This window comes from Vipera berus, assembly GCF_964194415.1.
Source record: "Vipera berus genome assembly, chromosome: 3".
NCBI classification, from domain to species: domain Eukaryota; kingdom Metazoa; phylum Chordata; class Lepidosauria; order Squamata; family Viperidae; genus Vipera; species Vipera berus.
In genome coordinates, this window is record NC_138204.1 from 62507166 (window position 1) to 62533994 (window position 26829).

The 26829-nt window shown below is 36.6% G+C and overlaps 1 protein-coding gene across 2 annotated transcripts in view; it reads right to left on the bottom strand.

The window, feature by feature from the left end:
• Positions 1–26829, bottom strand: part of FAF1 (Fas associated factor 1) — a 201143-nt gene that overhangs the window by 36972 nt on the left and 137342 nt on the right. For both annotated transcript variants that reach the window (XM_081323426.1, XM_081323427.1), the window contains exons 14-15: positions 11387–11523; positions 9759–9847 (exon numbers count right to left, since the gene is read on the bottom strand). In XM_081323426.1, the coding sequence (XP_081179552.1) occupies positions 9759–9847; positions 11387–11523 (226 nt within the window). The remainder of the gene's footprint in view (positions 1–9758; positions 9848–11386; positions 11524–26829) is intronic.

Here is a 26829-nt window from a genome sequence, read left to right on the forward strand (position 1 = left end):
ACATCACATCGAGGGCATCACTGGGTTGGTTCGGGGTGGAGATGAATAGCTGGGTATCATCAGCATATTGATGATATTTCACCCCGAAGCCACGAATGATCTCTCCCAGCGGCTTCATATAGATGTTGAACAGGAGGGGCGAGAGCACCGATCCCTGAGGCACTCCACAACTAAGAGGCCTAGGGCTTGACCTCTGCCCTCCTGCCAACACCGTCTGCGAACGGTCCGAGAGGTAGGAGGAGAACCACCGCAGAACGGTGCCTCCCACTCCCAGCCCCTCAAGCCGACGCAGTAAGATACCGTGGTCGATGGTATCAAAAGCCGCTGAGAGATCTAATAGGACCAGGACAGAGGAATAACCTCTATCTCGGGCCCGCCAGAGATCATTCACCAGTGCGACCAATGCCGTCTCCGTGCTATGCCCGGGTCTGAAACCCGATTGGTACGGATCTAGATATTTAGCTTCCATACTTGTAATATACATGATATCTATACCAAAATAATGCAAGTTGTCTATCAGTATTGAAATTAATTCAGTACTGAAATACTATTTAATTTTTACTCTGGGAAAAAACATTCATGTAAAAAAACAAAGTAGTAGTCAACTAGCTTTTTATAATCTGCATAATGTTGCATAGTATACTACAGTATGACATTCTAAGTTCTTAGAAAGAACTTGATGTGTATGAAGGCCAACACCAGATAAAAGGCCAGCAGCAATGCTTTCGTGTTTTTATGTGTATATAATAATAATATTGTTCCACGCCTTTTAATATAATATATTCAACTTGCATGTTGACAGATTCAAGCAATCTGGGCAGCTCCCAGCAGTTAAACAAAGAAATTACAACAAAACATAAAAATTAAGATATATTCTATATTCTCCCTTGGTGAAGGCCTGGATGAAGAGCCAGGTCTTCATGGCTATTCTTCTAAATCAGGGCTTTTCAACCTTTTCACCCATTGTACCAATTTTAGAATATGGCAACATCCAAGTACCACCAGTCGCCTAGCAAGGTGTCAAAAACTTGACCAAAAAGAAAAAAGAAAAAAGTGATGAAGTGCAGGTAGTCCTTGACTTACAAAAGTTCGCTTGGTGACTGTTCAAAGTTACAATGGCACTGAAAAATGTGCCCTCCAAGCCACAGCCAAGCAAGACACCTGCCCTGTCCAAGGTTTTCATTGTTGTAAGCATTTCTGTTGAGGATTGGCAGCAGGGGTGGGGTGGGGGTGTTTGGTTTTTACCCCCCCCCCATCTTCTGGGTGGTTGCAGCAGGTTTTGGTCACTTCACATGACCCTGGGGCACTGTGACCATCATAAATATGAATCAGTTGCCAAGCATCTGAATGTAAATCACAAGACCCTGGAGATGCTGCAACATTCCAGCTGATCGGCGCTTCTTCTGGGCTCAGCAGAAGTGCCAGGATCAGCGCCGAGCTGCAGCTGGAGCCTGGCACTGATCCTGGTGCTTCCGCTGAGCCCTGACAACCCCAAAGAAGCGCTGATCCTGGTGCTTCCGCTGAGCCCTGACAGCCCTGCAGCTCCAGCCATCTCTCGGTCAGGCTTGTGTGGTGCTGTCACCGGTTCAGCTCATTCCCCTCCCCCCTACTTTTCCAGGATGGTCACATACCACCTGCCAGGTGCCAATGTACCACAGGTGGTACCCGTACCACTGGTTGAAAAGCCCTGTTCTAAATAACAGCAGAGTGAGGGACATCAGGATATAGATGTTAATTTTTTAATCAATGGAACCCAGAGTGGACCCACCAGGCAGGATCAAATTGTCTGGCCAGATGTTAGAGGAAACAGGTGGTCCCTAAATTTGGGAAAAATTTATTTAACAACTATCATGCTTAGCAATAGAAAATTTGGGGTCAATTGTTCTCGTAAGTTAAGGACTACTTATGCACACACACGGGGAGGGGTTTGTTGTTTGATTGTGTTAATTTTGTACAGATTTTCTTCTTAGTTTTGTATGGATATTATTTTCATTTTTCTTTTGAGGTTTTTATTTACTTTATGTTGATATGCTTCCCAGAGTCACAATTTGTAAGAGGGGCAGCCTATAATATTTTAAAATAAATTAAAAATAAAAACTTTCAAGACTACTCTTAAATTCTTCATAGGCCTTTTTAGAAATGAAAAAAAAAACTGTGGATGGCTACGATTCCATGTTTTGTGCTGAAATATGCCTCTCCCTCTTGGCAAAGTGGCTGAGAGCATCTGGGGGATAAAGGTTAGGAAAATGATAGGGATTAATCTCATCACTTAGTCTTACGGTAAATGTAAGTTTTTAACTAGATACATATTCCACGGCTAACATTTTATTGTAATCTTTATGGCATAATCCAATTATACCATTAAGAGAGAGAGAGAGAGAGAGAGAGAGAGAGAGAGAGAGAGAGAGAGAGAGAGAGAGAGAGAGAGAGAGAGAGAGAGAAATTTTTGTTTCATCTAGTGATAAATTATAACTGCAGACAAAAGAAAATACAGTCCTGTAGTCTAATAACTATTGTTAGATGATCTCATATTAAATATTAAATGTTATGCTGATGACTTGCCAACAGTTATTATGTTTGAAGATTTTTAAAAGTCTTCAAAAACAGAATCCCAAGATTTAAACTTTGTATCCTTTTGTGTGTGTGTATATGTGTGCGTGTCTTATACACCCCAAATATCTTTTGTTCCTCTAAAAGCTTGCCTTAAAAAACATACTAAAACTCTCAGAAGAATTTTCTGTTTATCTTGTGGTTTATGATGACTTACTGTAGTTATTAAGAAAACAATAATAGAAACCGGAATCTGTATCCTGCTTGCTATTGTCACATTTTGAAAGAAAGTTCATGTAAATGCATTAAGACCTGTGCTAGAAAAAAATGCTATTTAAACAGGAGATGTTAGGAACAAGATTTACAAAAAGTGTTACATGTGAACCAGCACGCCACTAAAAAAATGTTTCACATGCCAACGCCTCTTCTTAAGTACACAGAGGACAGATTGGGCTGTTAGGCATTATATTTGTCATGTTATTTTACCTACGGTAGAGAATTATAGCTCTCTAATGACATTTAGAGAGGGAGAAAAACCTAATGCATTCATCAAAAATTCTAAATATGGAATTCAGTGAGAGACGGCATGCTTTTGTTAACTGTCAAGTATCTCTTATTGTATTTCCAGTGTAAATGAAATGGCTCATAGCTTGCCAAAGACTTGACAGACTAGTTGGCTGGTTGGAACTTCATGTTCAGGTTAACAGGGGTTGCAAAAAGCACCTGGATGTCATAATTCACGGCTGAATTGTGTACTATGTGAAAATAATAGCAATAGCAATCAGACTTATATACTGCTTCATAATGCTTTACAGCACTCTCTAAGCGGTTTACAGAATCAACCTATCACCCCCAATAATCTGGATCCTCATTTTACTGGCCTCGGAAGGATGGAAAGCTGAGTCAGCCTTGAGCCGATGAGGACTGAACTGCTGGCAGTGGGCAGAATTAGCCTGAAATACTGAATTCTAACCACTTTGCCATAAAAAGGTCTGCAATCATCCCATCCAGTAAGTTATACAGAAATAAGAAACAATAATACAGGTAGTCCTCAGCTTATCACCATAATTGAAGCCCAAAATTTTTGTTGCTAAACGAGACATTTGTTGAGTTTTGCTCCATTTTATGACTTTTCTTGCCACAGTTGTTAAGTCAATCACTGTAGTTGATATGTTAGTAATCTGATTAAGTGAATCTGTCTTCCCCATTGACTTTTTGTCAGAAGGTCGCAAAAGGTGATCACAAGACTCTGAGACACAGCAAAGGTTCATATTTATGAACCAGTCGAAAAGAATCTGAATGTTGCTCATATGACTATGGAGATGCTGCAAAGGTCATAACTATGAAAAATGGTCATAAGTCGTATTTTTCAGTGCCATTGTAACTTTGAATGGTCACTAAACGAACTGCTATTAAGTCGAGGACTACCTGTATAACATAAAAAATGTTATGTTATAAATTATTTCCCCCCCCCCGCCCTTAAGTTTCTGGATTGGGTTAGAAAGATTTACTGATGATGCTTTATAAACCTAATTCTATGAGGTTAACATTTAGGTAGGGCCACCAATTATTTTTATCTACAGTAATTTTTATCTAACTATATATTATACATGTTTCTGTTTTTGTCTGTATATGTTTGTAACTTGTTGAAAAACGGTAATAAAAATATTGAATTATCATATGTAACTAGTTTAATTGTGTAACGCTCATGGCTAAATTTTCTGAGAATGTAAAATAAAATTGGTGTTCATTCTGTCAGATAGAAAATAGGCAGCATTGCTATATAAACAGATGACATATATTCCAATGATTATATAATGAAATACGACTTAGATGGATGAATAAGATGCTTAGTACATTACTGTCAATCAATGTTTCTACTGTACATCCAGGATAACAATAATCTTAAATAGGAACACACCTATTATTGCAAAATCCTAACTTAAGTACTTCATTACTTGTAAATGTCACTCTCAATTAATAAAGTAACAGATAACCACTTCATGGTTGTGTATGTGGCTTTATTTGTATAATTGAAACACTTGCATTTTGGTGAACCTTTATCATTTACTTGCTCATCATAGTCTGCATGAAATAAATCTCCATAGTAGTTACTTATTATTATAGTTAATCACAGAGTCACCAGATGTTTAGTGTATTCAGGATTTTTATCCACCTCCTGAGTCCTTCCCAAGGTAAAGGTAAAGGTAAAGGTTCCCTCGCACATGCGTGCTAGTCGTTTCCAACTCTAGGGGCCGGTGCTCATCTCCGTTTCAAAGCCGAAGAGCCAGCGCTTGTCCGAGGACGTCTCCGTGGTCACGTGGCCGGCATGACTAGACGCCAAAGGCGCACGGAACGCTGTTACCTTCCCACCGTAGTGGTCCCTATTTTTCTACTTGCATTTTTTACGTGCTTTCGAACTGCTAGGTTGGCAGAAGCTGGGACGAGTAACAGGCGCTCGCTCCTTCCCAAAGACCTGGGTTAATCAGATATGGAAGTTTATTGGTACTGAAGGTATTGTTGCTTCTAAGTAAAGCTGCCTTTTGCAACTGACTGATGGTGATTTTGTCAATTACGATGGTGTCTAAATGGTGCTCTGTTTGTTTTGGGATTGCACCCAAGGTGACAATTACTATTGGTATTACTTTTGCTTGCTTCTGCCGCAGTCATTCTATTTCTATATACAGGTCTTTGTATTTTATGATCTTCTCCAGTTCTTTCTTTTTTCTTCTGCTATCTCCAGGTCCACTATCCGGACTTATTTGTCTTTCTTATTGACCTGTGTTAGGTGGCAGGCGCCTGTCTGTTTCAATTTTAAAGTCCCAAAGTACTTTAGCTTCTTCAATTCCTATTACCGTGGCTATTTTATGGTCCCACCAGTTCTTGCCCTGCAGGCAAATAGTATTTCTTGCAGATCTTCCCATGCATCATTGTTGCTAGTTTGTCATGCTGTCAGTCTGTGCAATTTTCTTGCAGCTGCTAACCAGCTGGTCGGTTTCTTCAGCTTCTTTGCAGAGGTGGCACCTACTGGCTGCTGCTATCTTCTCAATTCTGGTTTTGTATGAATTTGTTCTTGATCTAATGCAGCCACAATTAGCCCCTCTATCTCTTTCTTTAACTTTCCTTTGCCAGGTCTTCTTGTTATCTGCTTTGCCTATTTGCGTGTGTGTGTGTGTGTGTGTGTGTGTGTGTGTGTGTGTGTGTGTGTGTATTAGCCATGTAATACTTTGCCTTGCTATGTGTCTTTTCTAGTCTTCATTTGGTTTTTCTTAAATGTGAGTTTGGTCTCTCCAGTATTCAGTAACCCTTGATAGTATACTAGTTGCTTCATTGTCCTTCAGATATTTTTCCAATAGCCTTTATTCTTCTTCAACTGTCTCATGTACTTCCAAAATTCTACACCCACCTATTTTCCTTTTAAAGTAGAGTTTGTCCATGTCACTGTGAGGATGAAGGGTATGTTTCATTGTCATTATTTTTCTGGTCTTCCTATCCAGGACCTTTATTGGACTGCATGAGTCCAGTCCATTATTCCAGCTCTGTTCCTAATGACTGGAATTGCCCAGGTGTTAATTTGCACTGATGTTTTTTCCTTCACTGAGTTTGAACTTTTACTGTAGATCTTCTTCACTCCCATGGTTTATTCACTTCTAACATTCTTCTTGAGTTCAGAATGCTTAATGTTGTCAGCCTGAAGAATGCCCATGCATTTGTAGTGATCTTCTTCATTCACTCTTGATGTTATTTCCATAGGGCATCCTGACTCCTTCAGTGTTCATTATTTTTCCTGTTGATGGTAAGGGTGGCACCTTTGTTTAATCCAAATTCCACTGCAATATCTTGGCTGTATACATGGGCAGTGCTGAGTAGTGATTCTATTTGAGATGGTGTTTTTCCATATAACTTCAGATGTAAAAGAGGTGGGAGAGCCTGGCAGATATTTTTGATGTGTGATAGCCATGAACCGTTCAGTGTTGAGAGTTACATTGAATCAATGTAATAGTGCTGATAGTAAGTATCCTTGAAAGATCCTTCTCTTGATATTAACCTCTCCCAGTCTATCACATTGACCAGCAATTACATCTTCCACTGTGCCATTGATCTTTGCACAAAACTCTCAATGTGTGTACTGACTCCTGTTATTTCTAGCCATTTTTATTATCCAATCATATGGCAGGGACTCAAATGCTTCTCTGTAATCAACATTCAAGTTGGTTTTCCTTCTTTTGCAATTTTATAAAATCATTTTGTCAATTAGGAACTGATCTTTTGCTTCTCTGCTGTTTGGGCATTTTCTTTTCTGCTTAGTTGAAAGAGTGTTTTCAACTAGATGCAGTTGGACTGCATCAACTACAACCTCAGTTAGCAATCTGAAAGCTGTTGGTAAACAAGTAATTGGCCTGTAGTTGCCTGGGGCTACCTCTTTTGTTAAATCTTTCATTATACCAGGTAGATTCTGCCAGATGTTAATCAATCTTCAAATTCACCTCTGTATAGTTTGATGTTAATTGCTTGGCAATGTGTGTATATAGATCAGCCAGCTGTTTCAACCAAAAACCATGCAGTTTATCTTCACCTGATGCTGACCAATTGTTGACCTTCCCTAACCTTTTCTTTACCATTTCTGCTGTTATTACAACTTCTTACATTTCAGCTTCTTTTTTATTTGTAGCCACCTCCTCTATTCAAGCTGCTGTTTGTTGTATTTTGGGGGTCGTCCCATAATGATGCTCAGAATCGCACCATTTCTTCTTTGTCAAGTGTTGATTGGTTCATTATGGGTTCTTGAGGATTGGTAGAAACATTTCTGATTCAACTGAAATTGGAAATTCTGCCTATAGTGTGCAATTCAGGCTTTCTATCTGCTGAACTTCTTGACTACAGCTGTTATTTGCTCTTTTTATTTCTAGCGCTTCCTTGCTTTCCTTTCCTTTAGGTCACGGGTGTCAAACTCCTTTGCATCACGTGATGTATCATGATGTTTTTTGCCTTTGCGGAGCTGGGGTGGGCGTGGCCAGTATGTGATGCATCTGGCCTGTGGGCCGCCAGTTTGACACCCCTGCAATTTCTTCTCCTTCAATTATTCTAGGCTGATCTTAACATGCTGATCTTATTTTCAATCTGATCTTCCATTTTGGTGGTACACTGACTTCTTTTCTATTTGTTGATTTTGCATCCAAGATATTCAGTTTTAACTGTAGTTTATTTTATTTATTTATTTATTTTATTGGATTTGTATACCGCCCTATTCCCGTAGGACTCAGGGCGGTTTACAGGGCAGTTAAAACCATGAATACAAAAAATTAAAAACAAATAAAACAATTAAATTAAATTCAAGCCCCAAGAGTAAATCTAAAACCCAGTTAAATTAACAACCCCACAGTCTGGACCAAACAAATCGAAGAGCCAAGTTTTCAGGTCCCGGCGAAATGAGCGAAGGTCGGGGGCAGTCCTAAGTTCTGTGGGTAGTTGGTTCCATAGGGCAGGCGCACCCACAGAGAATGCCCTTCCCCAGGGAATAACCTGCCGGCATTCATTAACCGGCGGTACCCTGAGAAGGCCCTCCCTGTGGGGGCGCACAGGACGATGGGAAGATGATGCCGGCAGCAGGTGTTCCCTTAGGTAGTCCGGACCCAAGCCATTTAGGGCTTTATAGGTCATTACCTATAAAGTTGTGCTATGTATTAGTTGATTTGTTTCTTGCAGTGGCCTGGTGCTTATATTTCATATTACAATATTTTAATACTTGTGCTAGCTTTCAAACAAGCTTCAACGCAGGCAACATTCTTCTTCTGTTTTTGTGCTGTTCTAGATGCTCATTTTTTTTGTTTAAATTCCTTTTGCTTTTTAATTAGAGGGATTTGTTCTTTCCGAGGAGAAGGCAGAGGAAACAGTGACTTGGTTGGGAATGAGAATGAATGAATAGCTATGCTATTTTCATCTACTACCAACTCCCCATGGTTTGTCTCTACAGTGTGAGTTACTTCTGGTGAGGCTTCAGTTTCCTTGTTCTGGGTAGATCTTCTGCAGTTCTTCCAATTCTTCTTCTGTGAATGTTTTGTTTTGTATTATAAAAGTGTTGATCTGCTAGCCTCTGTTCTGTTATTTCTGATTCTAGATGTTGTTCTTTCCAGAACTGTGCATTGTCTTCAGAAATCCTCTTCTCATTGGGACTTGATTTGTAATAACAGTTCATTCAATCTTTCAGTAGCATTCTTTGTTTTCAGTCTTTGTATATTTGCAATGGGTAAAGAACTTTTCTTTTAGTAGACCTACACTTGGTGGCCCTAGCTGCTTAGCCCACAGTCCTGTATTCCATTTGTCACCAGATGTCCAGGAACATCTAGTGCATTGTTGACCCAGGCAATGATCAATCTTCTATGGGTTCCTGTAAATTAAGTCTCACCTTATTGTTAATGGATAGTAGTAAGAAACAGTTACTTTTAATTGTAGATGCTTAATTAGTAAGGCAATTATCCCAGTAACATATATTTAATTGGCAAAGTATAGTTTTCCCATTTAAAAATTTGCCAAAAAATAGCAACGCTCATCAAAACAATTAGATGTTTCAGTAAGTTTTCATTCAAAAAATATTAGTTAAGTTCATAGTTGGTATTTTCAGATAATTTTTCTACTACAATAAATGTAAAGTTTTCTAACATTGTTTTACAAATTCTTTCCTTCCTGCAAGGATTGCTCATTTTTGTAATATTCAAAACAGTATTTACAACTGATTTGAAAGGCTGTGAAACTTAGGGGTATTTTATTACACAGAATGTGTGATCAAATCCTTAAATTTAACTATCTTCAAAGTTGATATTACATGTCATAAATATGGATATTGCAGGAGAAGTAAATGTAAATCCTGATCTCATTTTACTTCTCTCTCAAATCTTATATGGAGGCAGAGCAGTATTCTTAGAATGATCTGATGGATAGCATTTCTATTCTGAGGGACAGAATAAATTATTTTGTTATTGTGAGTTTCTTTCACTTATATAGGAACAACCTTCCAATCTTCTTCTTTAAACAAATATTAAAAATTAAGCCATTCTATTTTTCTTAACATCAATTACGCCATATGTAATTGATACTGAATTAGTGCTAATACAGATAACAGCATAAATATAGAATCCAGCATTTTTAATTGTCTAGGAAGGCCCTTACTCTAAATTCAATAGCTGTCTGTAGTGATGTCCAGGTCTCACCTCATCTTTTATGTCTTCTTGTTGTTGAGCACTGAAGATCTCCATTGCAGCCATCAGCCTCATCATTAACTCATCCACTGTTGTGTTTCCTAGCAACAAAGAAGGACACTTGACCTTCATAATATTAAAGTTATTTTAAAAACTCAGAAAGTTATTTTAGAAATAATCCAAAAATAATATCTTACATTTTTTTCATAAGTCATGAAAAGAAAATGCAATTAGTTTTATATTAGTGTCATTTAATTTATATTTTAAAGTTTCTGAAAGTTTCCAGTAGTAAATGTGAATCTAAATAAAAAAGTTAGTTTAATTGTAATTTCTATTTCATCTTCATTTCAGCAATAATAGCCAAGTCATGATCTCAAACTAGGGTTAAATAAGGAGAAAAGAGGGAGATTTTTATTTTTAAACATTTTTTTCAGACTGTCATAAAAAATCATAGTATGTTTCTAGATGTTAACACAAGATCTTTTGACATATCTATTTTTGATATTTATATTGAATTTAAATACTAACATTTACAACTAACATCCCTCAGAATAACCTCTGTCATTCATTAATTCAAAGATTGCTAACATATATAACAATGAACAGCCCATTTCCTCCTTAACTGGACACTATTTGTTAGCTTATTACTTCTTGATTACATTGCTAATGTAAGGAGATTTGAAATACATAAAGAAATTCAACAGCTCTATTCCACTGGATAATGAATCTTGGTTTCAACCTCTGCAATACTTTTCACTGTGATTTTAACCCATCAATATAGCAATATTCAGTTTTCAGTGGAGAATATGGAAGTACATTACTACAAAGTTTCAATATTCCAGTTGCTAGAAAAGTATTGTAAAATGTAAATGATTTATAAGTAAATATCAAGAGAAAACTGTGGATATTATATTACAAAGCATCAAACTGACTGAATATAAGTCTAGTTTTTCCCTTCAATTATTTCTGTTGTGTTTTTTTTTTGGAGTTTCAACATAGGGATGGTAGAGATCCTGCAGGAACATCTGATATCGTTTAAAAATCAATGAATATCAATGAAATATCTATAGAGCTATGAATACTCATACAGTTATTTTTATGAGAGTGAGATCAATCACAAAAGGTTAGCTATCGCCACTCTGTGTGTGCTTTCTTCCTAATGGGAGAGAGGGAGAGGGAAAAAAGGAGAGAAGGGGAGAATATGTTTGGGAAGTGAAGTTCCTTACTCACACTCAAGTTATTAGAACAAGAGGGTAAGTTTTTGAACGTGACATACAGTAGTAACTTCTCCAGGTAACTAAGATTAATCATGAGACCTACTTCTAAAAATCAGCTTCAGTATAACATTTGCCAATTTGTCTTACTTTTTTTGTTGAGCAGCACCATTAGGTGTAAACTTTACAAGCTTAAAGCTTGTAAAGCTTGTAAGCTTTCATACATTACTATGCTACATTAGTTTTAATCAGATGCATAAGATAAATTCACCATTTTTTTTCATTTTATCTGCACAACTTTGTTAATATAAGAATATAAACTATATTCCAGGAGAATTTATATACTTGAATACAAGTGTAATTGATGCAAATACAGTTCAAAGTTTCAACACAAAACATGCATCAAGCAGAATATATAGACTGTACCTTGTATTACATTCAACACTTCATTTGACGATCGTTTTCCCATAATAATAAGGAACAATGGAAACTGATCTGTCTTCTGAGTCCGAATGGTTTGGGCTACAACACTGCCAAAGTGTCTTGTGCACATTGTTAGAAACCTGAAAAATAGGAATATTTTACCTTATTCATTTAATTTTGAATATCTACACACATACACATGTCTTATAACTTCCATAATTTCACAGCAAAAATATATGCAGTACATTGTAGCTTACTTTCAAGAAAATACAGGACTTCATTTGTTGTTAACAGCAGCCCCCACTTTTTTCTCTTTTTATACCGCGGACTATTTTCTACGGATTCTCCTAAACTTACTACTATCCCTAGGCATCATCCACCTCCACCCTTTCTTTTTTTTCAGTGCTGCAACATACCTATTTTATTAAGCCATACTATTTTCTTTATATTATTCACTTAACATCTAAATTTTGTTACATTCTTTGGGGGAACAGTCATAGCTCTGTACCAATTACACTCCCAGATTTAATAGTTGGATACAATTGAGACCTAGTGGATTAGTATGATCCTTCTGTCAATTCTTAACTTACATTGCTGAAAACCTTCAACTTCAAAAGATAGAAGGAAACAAAATAGAACCATAACATAAACCAAGGAAAACAAAAATTAGTCAATTCATGAGAAAATTCTACAGCTTATCATAAAACTATTGATGGGTAACCAACTTGAAACCAATTACAGTATTAGATGCCAATCATCTAGAGATTATTCAATTATTAATCAATATTTGTAGCTCATTTGTAGCTTATTCAATTATTATATTTGTAAAAGTAATAAGTCTTTCCAAACCAAAGTCATCCCTTTTTTATTTGATAACTTCCTTAGTAGACTGTGCAAATACTATGTACATATATTGTTTTCAACTATGCTTTGACAGAGCACCCAATTCTGATGGGATAACCACGAAATGGTTATCATATTTGCAGTTGACATAAAACCGGGCAGGACAGCTGATATTTTAGACGACCGAAACAAAATTCAAGTTGATCTTACTAGGTTAGAGGAATGAGCTGAAAATAACAGAATGAAATTTAATAAGAGATAAATGTAAAGTTATACACTCAGGAAACAAAATAATGCAGAAATATAGAAAGTGGAATTCCTGGGTACTAAAAATACTTTGGATCACAAACTGAATATGAATTAGTGATGTGATGCCGCTGCTTAAAGGAGAAGAAATTTTATGTTGTGCCATTGTAACAGTTTCCAAATATGGGAAATGTACTATATTTTGCATTGATTAGTATACAGTGCCTCAAGTATTGTCGACATTTCTGGGTAACAGGTTTGTAAGATTATTTAGAAAAACTGGAAGAAATGCAAAGAAATACAATGAGTGGTTTTATGAGGAGAGAGAGGGAAAGACTGAGAACTGAGAAAAGATGGCTTAAAGGAAATTTTCAGATAGCTGAAGGGTATCATAGGCAAGAAGGTGAACACCTGCTCTCTATCATTCCAGAGAGGAGGATACTGAATAATGATAAAGGTAGTCCTCAACTTACGACCATAATTGAGCCCAAAATTTATGTTGCTAAGTGAGAAATTTGTTAAGTGAGTTTTGTCCCATTTTTATCACTTTTCTTGCCATGTTTGTTAAGTGAATCACTGTTGTTGTTAAATTAGTTAAATTAGGTTGTTAAGTGAATCTGGCTTCCCCATTGACTTTGCTTGTCAGAAGGTTGCAAAAGGGAATCACATGACCCTGGCACACTGCAACCATCATAAATATGACCCGCCTGCCAAGCTTCCAAATGTAAATCACGTGACCATTCGGGCTGCTGCAATGGTCATAAGTCACTTTTTCCAGTGGCTGTTGTAACTTTGAGCGGTCACTAAACGAACTGTTGTAAGTCAAGGAATACCTGTATTAAGTTACAGATATTGGTAAATGAAACCAAAAAAAGGAAAAAAAACTTCTAGTGGTAAAAGCAACGTGAAACTCAGATTACTGAAGGAGGTAATTCCCTTTCCTAATTAGAAAGTAGTCAGACAATTACCTCTCAAGAATGCTTTTATTTGGATTCCTGTACCAATTAGAGGTTTGGACTTGATGGTCCAAATGGCTCTATGTTTCTATGAACTTGGAAAATTAATGGGATAGAGATAGATGAATAATATTTCACTGTTTTTTATTACCTAGCTCTACATTAACAAAAAATACAAAATGCTCTCAATGTCTTTTCTGATTTATTCTTAAAATCCAAACCAAAAGAGATGGAGGACAGTAACCGAAACAACAGATCCATATTATTTGGAAAATACTGTATATCTGCATCTCCTTTTTAAAGGAAAGTTTCTTACTTGGGCAACAGCCCACCACTTTTCTTGGCATTCTGTTTATTCCTAATTCTGTAACAGGAGCAGTAACAATGCAGAAACCAACTGATATTTCAATAAATTAAGATGACCCCACTAAATTCAAATAGTTATTTCTTTATGTGCAAAAGCAAAATGATACCACAGTGGAGAAAAGTACAAGGCTAAAAGCAAAGCTTGATTTGGTATCTTCAGATGTTGAACAGAATGCATCTTCATGCCATCTCCTTGGATGACTCATTTTGAAAGGAGGAGAAAAATCACTAAACTCATACATGACAATTCTAGCATTAACGATTGTGTGATTCTTGAATCCACTTCTCAAACTCCAGTTTAAACTATCTGCGCAACTCCCATGCCCAAAGGAAGTGGTACTGGCACCGAGTTAAATTTCAAAAGGCCAAAAGGCATAGCTAAGCTAGTTTGGATAAAAAAACCTAATCTATTAAGGATTATTATTCTATGGCCCTATATCCTGAATAAAGCTATTAAATAGGGACTGGACTGAGTGGTAAAACCTGGAAATCTTTAGTGTAAAGTTTTTCCTTCATAGACAGAAAGTAATACAATTTTTGGTAAAGATTATATACTTAAATCTTTAGGCACTGTTTGAAATGTGTTCCAAAAATGCCTCATAAGAATCAAGTGGAGATTAAAACCAGTACTATATTTCTGACCAGGGGGGCCTTCGCACAGGTTCGCCTAGTGCGCCAGTTGCGCCCCTTTTTGGACCGAGATGCCCTATGCATGGTTACCCACGCCCTCATCACTTCTCGCCTGGATTACTTCAATGCTCTCTACATGGGGCTGCCCTTGAAGTGCACCCGGAGGCTTCAACTGGTGCAAAATGCGGCCGCGCGGGTGCTTATGGGAGTATCTCGATACTCCCATATTACACCATTCCTGTGCGAGCTGCACTGGCTTCCGGTTACCCTCCGGGTGCGATTCAAGGTGCTGGTAAAAACCTTTAAAGCCCTACATGGCTTAGGCCCGGGGTACTTGCGAGACCACCTGCTGCCATTGTCAACCTCCCATCGCCCAGTTCGCTCCCACAGAGTCGGCCTCCTCAGGGTTTCGTCGACCAGGCAATGCCAGCTGGCGACCCCCAGGGGGAGAGCCTTCTCTGTGGGCGCGCCGACCCTCTGGAATGAAGTGCCTCCGGAGCTGCGGACAGCCCTGACCTTCGGTCCTTCCACCATGACCTGAAGACCTGGTTATTTCAACAAGCGGGTCTGGACTGATTATGGTTTAAATTAGGCTTTTATCAGATTAAATTGTCATGTATTTATCATATTTATTGTTTAATTCTTTTTTAATTTTTGTACTTTATATTTCTTAATTTTTTATTGTTGTGAGCCGCCCTGAGTCCCTAGGGAGAAGGGCGGCATATAAATTTAATAAATCAATCAAAATCAATCAATCAATCACTTTTATTCTTTAGGTTGCAAGAGGATTTTTTCCCCTCTCCTCTAAGGTATAATCTTATAGATATGATGATTTTGAGGTCCATAAGAATGGGTACTGAAGATTGAACTCTCTTTGGCAAGAATCAATAACATAACATTTCAGAAGTTCATTGTAAAAAATAACACACACACACACACACACACACACACACACACACACACCAAAAGTTGTAGATGAACAGCTTGCATATAGAAATATGTTAATATAACTTTCAGTAATTAATTAGTGAAAGAAGTAATACATATCAAGAAGTCATGTTTTTGAAGATTGTACTAGTTCCCTTCACTTTCATACTTACTAGTATGTTCTGAAAAACACTAATTCTAAGCTTTTGACAAAAAAGCTTTCATCCATTATCATACTGAAGTCTGACATTAGTATTCTTAACACGATCTTGAATAAATGAAAAAACTGATAAAGCTTTTCACTTCCATTAGAGGACTGTTTGAAATTAGCATTTCTTTCAAGAGAAAAGGGTAGCTTATGATATGTTTTCAGATCTGATGGTAAAAAGTAAATGTCATAATAATAATGAATTATGAAAGACCAAATGCAAATATAGAATGCTTTAATAAGATCCAATTTAATAAAGTCTGTAAAAATAATGGACTTTTAATAACACAGGTCACAAAAGGCAAAACAGTGGAAATTCTGAGGACTAGCCACTAGCAGAGGCTTATTAATTCTTAATTATGTTCATGAAAGGCAACTTAAATCGTGTATTTTCTTATGCCTTAGGATAATATTTTAGGTAACAACTGATCTGAAAACTACCTGATGAGCATAAGCCTTTTTGTCCCATGCTTTAGAAGGTAAATCTATCTGAAAAGATAAACGGCATTAAAATGTCACAGGATGAAAAGCATTTGATATCAACATCCAAAACAGAATCACAACACTTAATTTTCATATTATTAATAAAAAAACTATCTACGATTCAGAAATCTAGAATGATAAATAAAAATCCTTGATTCCAAAGTGAATATGATTCTGACAACTATTAAAGTTTGAGAACAAAAATGAGTCAATTTTGTGTTATTGGCTTTATTTAAATAAAATATGTCATCCTAATATGGAAGTTACTAACTTTTTAGTAAATAATCAGATGTGGTTAACAAATAGTTCAAAGGTTAGAGTAATTACATGATGATGTCCTACATGTGCTAGTTGGCCATTACTGGTATGTGGAAACCACAAAGTGAGATGAAAGGTCTTCTGATTTTATTGGGAAATATTTAGCAAGTTCACTTCCGAGTCTAGGGTGAGTTGGACTCTGGAAGCTTTGTGCCATCCACAATGAATTTGTGTCATCCTTATTTTGATTTCTCAGGAAATTGTCTCAAGAAGTCATCCTCAACAAACTAGTTGCTAAGTTATATATGCCATGCTTTCAGCAGACTATTTAGATAAATTATATGATTTATACTCAAAAAGAAACTTTTAAATTTTATAGAAGTTTGAAAATACCTATTTGATGTGACCAAATCCAATTTAGCAAACCAAATATTTGAAGAAGAGCCCTAGTGCTCTTTAAACGTGAGCCAAGAAATGGTGAAACTTATTTCTATACCTATTTATGGTAAATTTACTGTAGTGTTTTTCCAAAGTAAAGGAATACTTGTTGAATATTAAACTTATCCAACGTCTATTTAATATGATTAATTTTATACTATGCAAAGTCAATATGTTTCATTAAAATGTGAATAAAGGAATAACATTTTATGCTATTAATATTTAAATTTTAAATGTAGAACTGGAAGCTATATTTTATTTATTCATGACGTGACTCTCTTAGCCAATTCTACATGCCATCCACTTAGCCCTGCCTTTCTTTGAAAACAATTGTTACTTTTGACTGGGTTCTTGACACATTTCTTGCTATATCCTTGTTGTTGTTGTTGTTAGTTGCGACCCCATGGACAAAGTTCCTCCAGGCCTTCCTGTCCTCTACAGTAACAGTCCTCTACGGCAACAGTATACAGTCTTGCCGGACTCCTTTCCCAATTTTGAACCAATCAGTGGTTCTGTGTCCAGTTCTCACTGTTGCTTCTTGACCCGCATATAGGTTTCTCAAGAGACAAATAAGATGGTCTGGTACTCTCATCTCTTTAAGAACTTGCCACAATTTGTTATGATCCACATAATCAAAGGCTTTAGCATAGTCAACGAAGCAGAAGTAGATGTTTTTCTGGAACTCCCTAGCTTTCTCCATGATCTAGTGTATGTTGGCAATTTTTTCTCTAGTTCCTCTGCATCTTCGAAATCCTGCCTATACTTCTGGTAGTTCTCGATCCACATACTGCTGGAGTCTAGCTTGTAGATTTTAAGCATAACTTTACTAGCATGTGAAATGAGTGCAATGGTGCGATAGTTTGAACGTTCTTTGGCATTGCCTTTCTTTGGAATTGGAATGTAAACTGACCTTTTCTAATCCTGTGGCCACGGTTGAGTTTTCCAAATTTGCTGGCAAATTGAGTGTAGCACCTTTACTGCATCATCTTTTAAGATTTTGAATAGCTCAGCTGGAATACTGTCACCTCCACTAGCTTTGTTGTTGCTCAGATTTCCTAAGCCCATTTCACTTCACATTCTAGGATGTCTGGCTCGAGGTCAGTGACCACCCCATCATAGTTATCTGAGATGATAAGCTTGTTCTTGTATAGTTCTTCTGTGTAGTTTTGCCACCTCTTCTTAATCTCTTCTGCCTCTGTTAGGTCCCTGCCATTTTGGTCCTTTATCATGCCCATCTTTGCATGAAACATTCCCTTCATATCTCCAATTTTCTTGAAGAGATCTCTGGTCTTCCCTATTCTATTGTTTTCTTCTATTTCTTTGCACTGTTCATTTACAAAGACATTCTTATCTCTTCTAGCTATTCTCTGGAATTCTGCATTCAATTGGGTGTATCTCTTTTTCTCCTTTGCCTTTCGCTTCCCTTCTTTCCACAGCTATTTGTAAAGCTTCCTTAGACAGCCATTTTGCTTTGTTGCATTTCTTTTTCTTTGGGATGGTTTTAGTTGCTACCTGTTGTACAATGTTGCGAACCTCCCTCCATAATTCTTCAGGCACTCTGTCTATCAGATCTAATTCCTTAAATCTATTTGTTACTTCTACTGTGTATTCATCAGGGATATGATTTAGTTCATATCTGAGTGGCCTAGTGCTTTTCCCTACTTTCCTCAATTTAAGCCTAAATTTTACAACGAGAAGCTCATGATCTGAGCCAGAGTCAGTTCCTGGTCTTGTTTTTACTGACTGTATAGAGCTTCTCCATCTTTGACTGCAGAGCACATAGTCAATCTGATTTCTGTGTTGACCATCTGGTGATGTCCATGTGTAGAGCCGCCTCTTGGGTTGTTGGAAAAGAGTGTTTGCTATGACCATCGTATTCTCTTGAGAAAATTCTATCAGCCTATGCCCTGCTTCATTTTGCACTCCAAGGCCAAACTTGCCTGTTATTCCGGTTATCTTTTGGCTTCCTACTTTAACATTCCAATCTCCCATGATGATAAGGACATCATTTTTTGGTGTTAGTTCTATAAGGTGCTGTAGGGCTTCACAAAACTGGTCAGTTTCATCCTCTTCAGCACCGGTGGTTGAGGCATAGACTTGGACTACTGTGATATTGAATGGTTTGCCTTGGATTCGAACTGAGATCATTCTGTCATTTTGCGGATTGTATCCCAGTATTGCTTTTCCTACTCTTTTATTGACTATGAAGGCTACTCCATTTCTTCTGAGGGATTCTTGCCCGCAGTAGTATACCTGATGGGCATCTGAATTAAATTCACCCATTCCTGTCCATTTTAGTTCACTGATTCCTAAGATGTCGATGTTCAGTCTTGTCATCTCTTGTTTGACCACGTCTAGCTTTCCTTGATTCATGGATCTTACATTCCAGGTTCCTATAGAGAAAAAATATTTACAGCATTGGACTTTCCTTTCACCACCAGATACATCCACAGCTGAGCGTCCTTTTGGCGTTGGCCCAGTCACTTCGTTCTTTCTGGCGCTACTAGTACTAGTCCTCTGCTCTTCCCCAGTAGCATATTGGACACCTTCCAACCTGAGGGGCTCATCTTCTACGTCATATCTTTTTGCCTTTTGGTATTGTCCATCGGGTTTTCATGGCAAAGATACTGGAGTGGGTTGCCATTTCCTTCTCCAGTGGATCATGTTTTGTCAGAACTCTCTGCTATGACCTGTCCATCTTGGATGGCCCTGCACGGCATAGCTCATAGCTTCATTGAATTACGCAAGCCCCTTCGCCATGACAAGGCAGCAATCCATGAAGGGGATATGAAAGATATATCAGTATAAATCTGATATTTAAACTTGTGCATTTAAATCCACAAGCTTTCAGCTAAGATAGTGGGGTATGCTATGACCATCATATTCTCTTGACAAAACTCTTGATCGTTTAAAATGCTTAAATTTCCATTATTTGGAGTTTGTCACCAAAGTCAGCCTTTATCAGATAGCTTGCAGAGCAGCCTCAACCAAAACTGATGGATTAGAATAATGTAAAGCTGTTGGTCCACATAAGTGAAACAAATGTTATTTTATGTATTATTTTTATACACAATTACCATATGATGGTACTGGACATTTGGTGTTTATGTTAAAATTTTTATTCTGAGCATGTTTACAATTATCGTATGTTTTCATGCTATTATCGTGCAGCTGGAAATGGAATTCAAACAGTTATACTCCTTTAAAAAAATGCTTATGACAGTAGCACTTAATTACTCAGTGTTTACTTGCATAGCAGGAAAGGGATTGGAAGTAACAAAAGGAGAAGATTAATGCATAAATTAAGCTCAAGGTAATTATCAAACATTACAGTAGTGGTATGCCTTTTGTTAGATTTGTTTCATAACCCAAAATATGAGAATTATGAGTTGACCTTTTCATTTGGGCAAGCAAAATGGGAAAAGTCACAACTTAATAAAAAAGAGTACAGGTAATCCTCAATTTACAACCATTCAGTTAGTGACTATTCGAAGTTACAACAGCACTGAAAAAAATTGAGTCACAATTTGTCCTCGCCCTTACAACCGTTGCAGCATCCTCACGGTCATATAATCAAAATTTGGACACTTGGAACCAGCATGTAGCACCCTAGGGTCATGTGATCATCATCTGTGACCCTCCCAGCTGCTTCCAACAAGCAAAGTCAACGGGGGGGGGGGGGGAAAGTCAGATTTAACAATGTTTCACTTAACAATTTCAGTGACCTAGTTAACAACTATGACAAAATAGGTCATAAAATCGGGCATGACTCACTTAACAACCACCTTGCTAAGCAACAAAAATTCTGATCCCAATTGTGGTTGTAAATCTAGGACTAACTGTACTTTGTTTTCTATTGCCTCCAGTTAGTTATTCATGTGATAGATCTGAACTTCTAGCTATCTCCATTAGCTCCTGTAACTTGGGGCATATCTGTACTGATTAGAACTGTTGAAACAATTATTGCTGTTAACTAGATGTGTTATGATTTTATGTAAAACCATCATAAATCTATCTGGAATCAGGGATATATAAGTGATAGTATATCAATTGTTACAATAAACAAACATATCTGTGTCTTATAATTTCCCATCAGTTCCAGAATATTTTAGCCCAGTGTATCACCATAGTGACTTATTTAGATATTTAAGTAATTGATGGAAATGATGTAGGGAAGATGCTAGGAGGTTTCAGCTACATCAGCCTTTTACAAAGCAACAATAGGTCCTCATCCACAACCTGATCAATCATCTAATAATACCGTAATAAGTTTCCTTTTGATGTCCTGGTAGAGGTAAGATTGCACATACTTTATTTACACTTAAAACACATACAGCTTTATTAACTTTTAAAAATAAAAACTATCTGTGTTGAAACTATTCTGATAAAACTATATGACAGACTTCAAAACAGCTATTTATGATCTGCCCTCAAAGTTACAACTGCTTCATTCACATACCATGGTCACATGATTGCAATTGGCGTACTTGGCAATTAGCTTGCATTTACAACTGGTTGCAATGTCCCGTGGTTACACGACTGTGACTTGTGACAGTTTTTGCCATTTTGTGGCAGAAAACAGCAAAACCCACCCACTGGATATGCTGGATTCTCTTAACAACCACATGGTTTGCTTAACTACCACATGTGGACAAGAGAATAGAAATTTAAAAATCAATCTTGTAGTGCTATTTAATATGAATCAGAGAACAAAATGAATCTACATTTTTTTGCATTTTAAAATAAATTCTATTTTTCACTGCTGCAATACTGCATATTCTGTACATGATATCGAAAGACAAACTGCAAACTTGAAAGCTGAATGGAGAAGGGAAGATTATATACTTGTATGTGTAATTATAATATAGAAAGATCTTTAGTTAATCCATCACAACTGCCAAGCCGTAGGTTTGAAGGCTCCTATCTCCTTGTAAAACATATTCAAAACATACAGCAAGCTATCATTTCAAAGCATACTTATTGATGCCCTTGTTCAATAGACATCATCTTACTAACAATTCATGCATTATTGGAAGAGAGGTTATATGAAGAGATAATCACCTTCCATCCTGCTCCTTTGTTCTTAATGTTTTGCTACTGGGAAACCATTCACAAGTACAATCCTCAACAATGCTACTCAGTAATTATGACTAGATGACAAACAGATATGATCAATTTATGAACCTGTTTTGAAACCCTATACTAATAAAGTCATTAGATGCTGCCCTTGCCACGATCTTTCTAAAAGCTTCTGAAGTTACAAGAACACACAGCATTGTTTGTGGAAACAATTGCTGATGGCAGAATGCAAACCTTGAGTTTAACCATGCTGCAAATTGATCTTGACATTCTGTTAAGACCACTGCTAAAATCAAAAGCAAAGGAGAAAATGAGAAAATGAACAGGTCACATATAATCAAGAAACAGGAGGGTTCCCTTTTTTGCCTCCTCTTCAAAATAAGACATTTACACAAACTTGCCTGCTGTTGGTGTATCTTTCTTATTTAAGACAAACATTAATTAGATTCCTGACCTTAGCTACTTAAAATCTTTTCCTTTTGAAAGTAAAATGAGACACGACTTTATTTATATTTATTTATTTAATAATATTTATATACCGCCCTTCTCCCAAAGGACTCAGGGCGGTGAACAGGGCAAGAATAAAAATACAAAGTTACAAAAATTAAAAAAGAATTAAATATCTGCCCACTAAAAACAGTAAATACAATATTAAAACCCAATAAAACAACAATAAAAAACCCCCACCAATCCCCCATCAGGCCAGGCCGGCTTGTTCGAATAAGAATGTTTTTAGATCGCGACGAAAGGAGCGAAGATCGGGCGCCATCCGGAGCTCAACCGGTAACTGATTCCATAGCTCTGGGGCACCCACAGAGAAGGATCTCCCCCTGGGGGCCACCAATCGACATTCTCTAATCGGTGGCACCCTGAGGAGGCCCTCTCTGTGGGAGTGCACAGGGTGGAGGGAAGTTGATGCCGGCAGCAGGTGCTCCCTGAGGTACTCCGGACCCATGCCATGCTTTGAAAATCATTGACAAAATAAAACTAACCCTTGGTAGCTTTCTCTCAAAAAATCCAAAACAAGGACGACTATGTGAAGAGCAGTAGCTTTTCCTGTACGAGATGTTTTTATTGAATGTTTTCATTCTCTTAGAAACCTCAAGAAATGAAGTTGGATGGGTGATGCTGAAAACAGTTGTTGCATGGTATGCAGTGGTCAAAGCACTGTTCTAAGACTGGGGAGATCCAGTTTTAATTTCCTACTTCATTGCAGTGCTCACTGGTGAGCCAAACTTACCTCAGAAGGTTACTGTTATGAGGAAAAAATGAAGGATAATTCCATTTATATTGTTGACCTTTTGCAGAGAAAAAATAGAATTTAAGCCTAATAAACAATAAAAAACCTTGCCCAATTGTTATACTGAGTATATAAACATCAGAAACAGTTAAACATGACAATCAATGTCTCCCTCTGCCTGTGATTTCTTAAAACAGCTGTGCCTTTTACTTTCACTTTATTAAAATATACAATCGTAGATCCAACATAAACACACAGAATAAAAATAAAATAATAAAATAAAATAATAGGTATTTTTTATTAAATACCTATTTATGCCTAAACATGCACACCTGGGAGAGCAATCAAGTTCAGAAACTTCTAATTGTCATTACTATATTTTAAAATGTGGCTATTATTCTAGAGACTTCCCCATTCTGGTCATTTAATAGTTATGCATTTGTAATAAGTAGGGAGATGGTAGCTAGAGCAATTCTGAAGTATATATACTACAATTTCAATTAAACTCGCAAGATTCCTTTTTCTCACCATGTATATGTATGTATACATCCAAACTAGACTGTGTTGTTTCTCTGGGCCACATATGTGTGTGTATGTGGGTATATGCATATATATATATATATATATATATATATATATATATATATATATATATATATATATATATATATATATATATATATATATATATATATATATATATATATATATATATATATATATATATATATATATATATATATATATATATATATATATATATATATATATATATATATATATATATATATATATATATATATATATATATATATATATATATATATATATATATATATATATATGCCATGTTTATGCAGTGTATATTGGAGGTGGTTACCCTTTGAGAGCTGTATGCAACGAAATCTCATTTTAATGCTGATTAGTGTACATTTAAAGCAACAATAAAGTTATTGTTCTATTCCACGGGTGTCAGACTCGCCATGTCACATGACGTGTTGTGACATATCACGAGTCTTTTTGCATTGTCAGCAATGGGGTGGGCGTGGCTTCGGTAAGATGAAACCGGCCCGCGGACTGGCAGTTTGACACCCTTATTCTATTCTATTCTATTCTATTCTATTCTATTCTATTCTATTCTATTCTATTCTATTCTATTCTATTCCAATTTCAGAGTCAGAGTCAGAGTCAGAGCATACATGAATGCTCTTGATAAGGAACAGCATTGAATCTGCCCAAAAGTACTGCTGATGGTACAATATTCAAATGTACCAATGTGAAGGCCATCCTATGAGATGGAAATAATACATTTTACAAATATTTAGGAATAGTAAAGGGAGGTGTGTGAGTTCATTATAGTGGAGAGGTGAAGTATTGATATTATTTCTTTGTAAATTGAGAAGTAATTATTTTTGCTTATGCTCTCTCCAGGTATGCCATGTATTTCCTCATGCTATGAACAGTATTTCTCATGTAGGCTGCAGGTGCTAAGAATAGACTATGTCCTACAACTGTAAAATGAAATTCCTACAATGATTTATCAAAAAAAGTATGTTAATTTTGCAACAATACATTTTAATTAAACGAATACGGCACTGATGATAATTTGCCAGGCTAAATTTGTTAGCATTCAAAATACAAATAACTATTTCATGTATATTGCTCATTTGTCACATTGTATGTATACCTTTGGCTAGATCAAGATGGCACAACGGTGAAGGAAAACAGTGTTAGCTATTCCTGAGCCACTTCTTTTTTTTGGGGGGGAAATAGTGCTTCAAACGTAACATTGCGTATTAGTAGACTACAAGTATTAATAGTAGGAGGGGCGTGATGACTCAATGGTAAAAGACACCGAGCTTGTCATCTGGAAAGCTGACAGCCCAGATTTGAGACCTGAGCACTCCATGACGGAACAAACTCCCATCCTCACCCCACCTCCTGCCCACCTAGCAGTTTGATAGCATGCAAATGCAAGTAGATAAATAGGTACCAGTTAGGTAATCGAGTTCCATGCAGTCATGCTGGCCACATGACCATGAAAAGTATTTTAGGAATTGGATATGACTGGATGGGGGAAACTTTACCTTTACCTTTATTAATATTAATAATGGTAAAAATATTTATAGTATTAATAACAATATCAAAGTCTCCCTTAAATGGCTTACAATTACTATTTAGCATTAAATATGTATCTTCCCATCTAATTATTGAAACGATTAAAGTGATTTTAAAAAAACTGTTTAAAAACTAGCCAAAAGCAATACCCAAACTGCAACCAACTTGAAAAAGCCTGGATGAACAGGAAGGTTTTGATTAATGTAAGTTTGATTCAGTTATTGAAGGACTTCTGTGAAGAATCCAAATCAATATAAGACAATTTTAAGAACACTAGTTAAATAGTATAATTATCAGCAATAAAAAAATACCGCAACATTCAATGTACATGTTTGAATCTGAGCATGCTTCTGAAATGAAAGCAGCTCAGCAGTCATCTCAGCCTCCAGAAGAAAGATGTTCCAAACAATGGACGGAAAGGCTCTCTCTTGAGACCTCATGTAATTTATAGTTCTCAACTACAGGATGTAAAGGACACGCACTTCAGAAGATCTTAATATCTGGGCAGGTACATGAGCATCTATCTGACTGATCTAGATTGCATTCAATTTCAGAGTCACCTTCAAAAGCATGTAACATAAGGAAAATTAATGGTACCTGGACTAAGAAGATATTTTACGTTAAAAATATGTAAATATGAACTAAGCTACTTCTGGTTCAGGAACCATTGGAAACTTCAAGGTCAGAAAGTTTGGCAAAAGAGTCTGAGCTAGTATGGCCAATTTAGCTTTGAACGGCAACAATGAATCTAGGAGACCTTTTATTCCTGATCTTTCAGACAGATTCAGCCTCATCCAAAAGAGGTTGATTACTGGAACTTGGAATATTGTCCCCATATTTTAAGGGTTCAATTTTTATTGACTTTTATCAAATGCAGTGGCTTCAAGCTTAAGATAAGTGGACTGGAAGGAGTTTATAGGAAGGAAGTTTTTTGCATTCCTTCTTTCCAAACTATTGAATATTGAACATAAAAAAGTCAACCCCACTATCCTAGCTGAAAGTTTGTGGATTTAAATGCACAAGTTTAAATATCAGATTTATACTGATATATCTTTCGTATCTTTTGTGATAAAGTATTTTGTCTATTGCCAGCCATTCTTCCCTAAGCCATTTGAACGCTCTGTAACATAAAGACAATCTCATTATCACGTATAAATATATTTTATGTACAATTATTTATTCTTTTATAGGATAGTAAAACCAAAAAAATGTAGACTTAAGCATCTTACCGTATTTTTCAACCAGGGTTCTAGACCTGCTGAAAATAGCTGTGCAGCCCTTTATTTAGCATTTCTAAAAGTGTCATAAGGAGTTAATAAGACCCAGCTGTACAAACTCTTTCTACTAAGCAGCTTCTGTTGCTTTGGTCACCCCAGGTATCGCAGTAACCTGTAAACTCTTATAACTAGTGTATCAAAGTTGTGCTACTTAATAGATCTTAAGTAAAACACAACAAAGCTTTGACATGCTGCTTATTGTCAGTCATAAAAAAACCCTCCCTCAGACATAGTTTTTTAGAAGAGAGTATACCACAATTTTTTGCGACTGTAAAATAAAAGAAACCAGAGAATTAAAAAGAGACTAGAACAATATAACAGCAGGTCATCAACTGAACTTAGCCACTGCAGATGGTTTAGAAATAGGTTTCCATCCA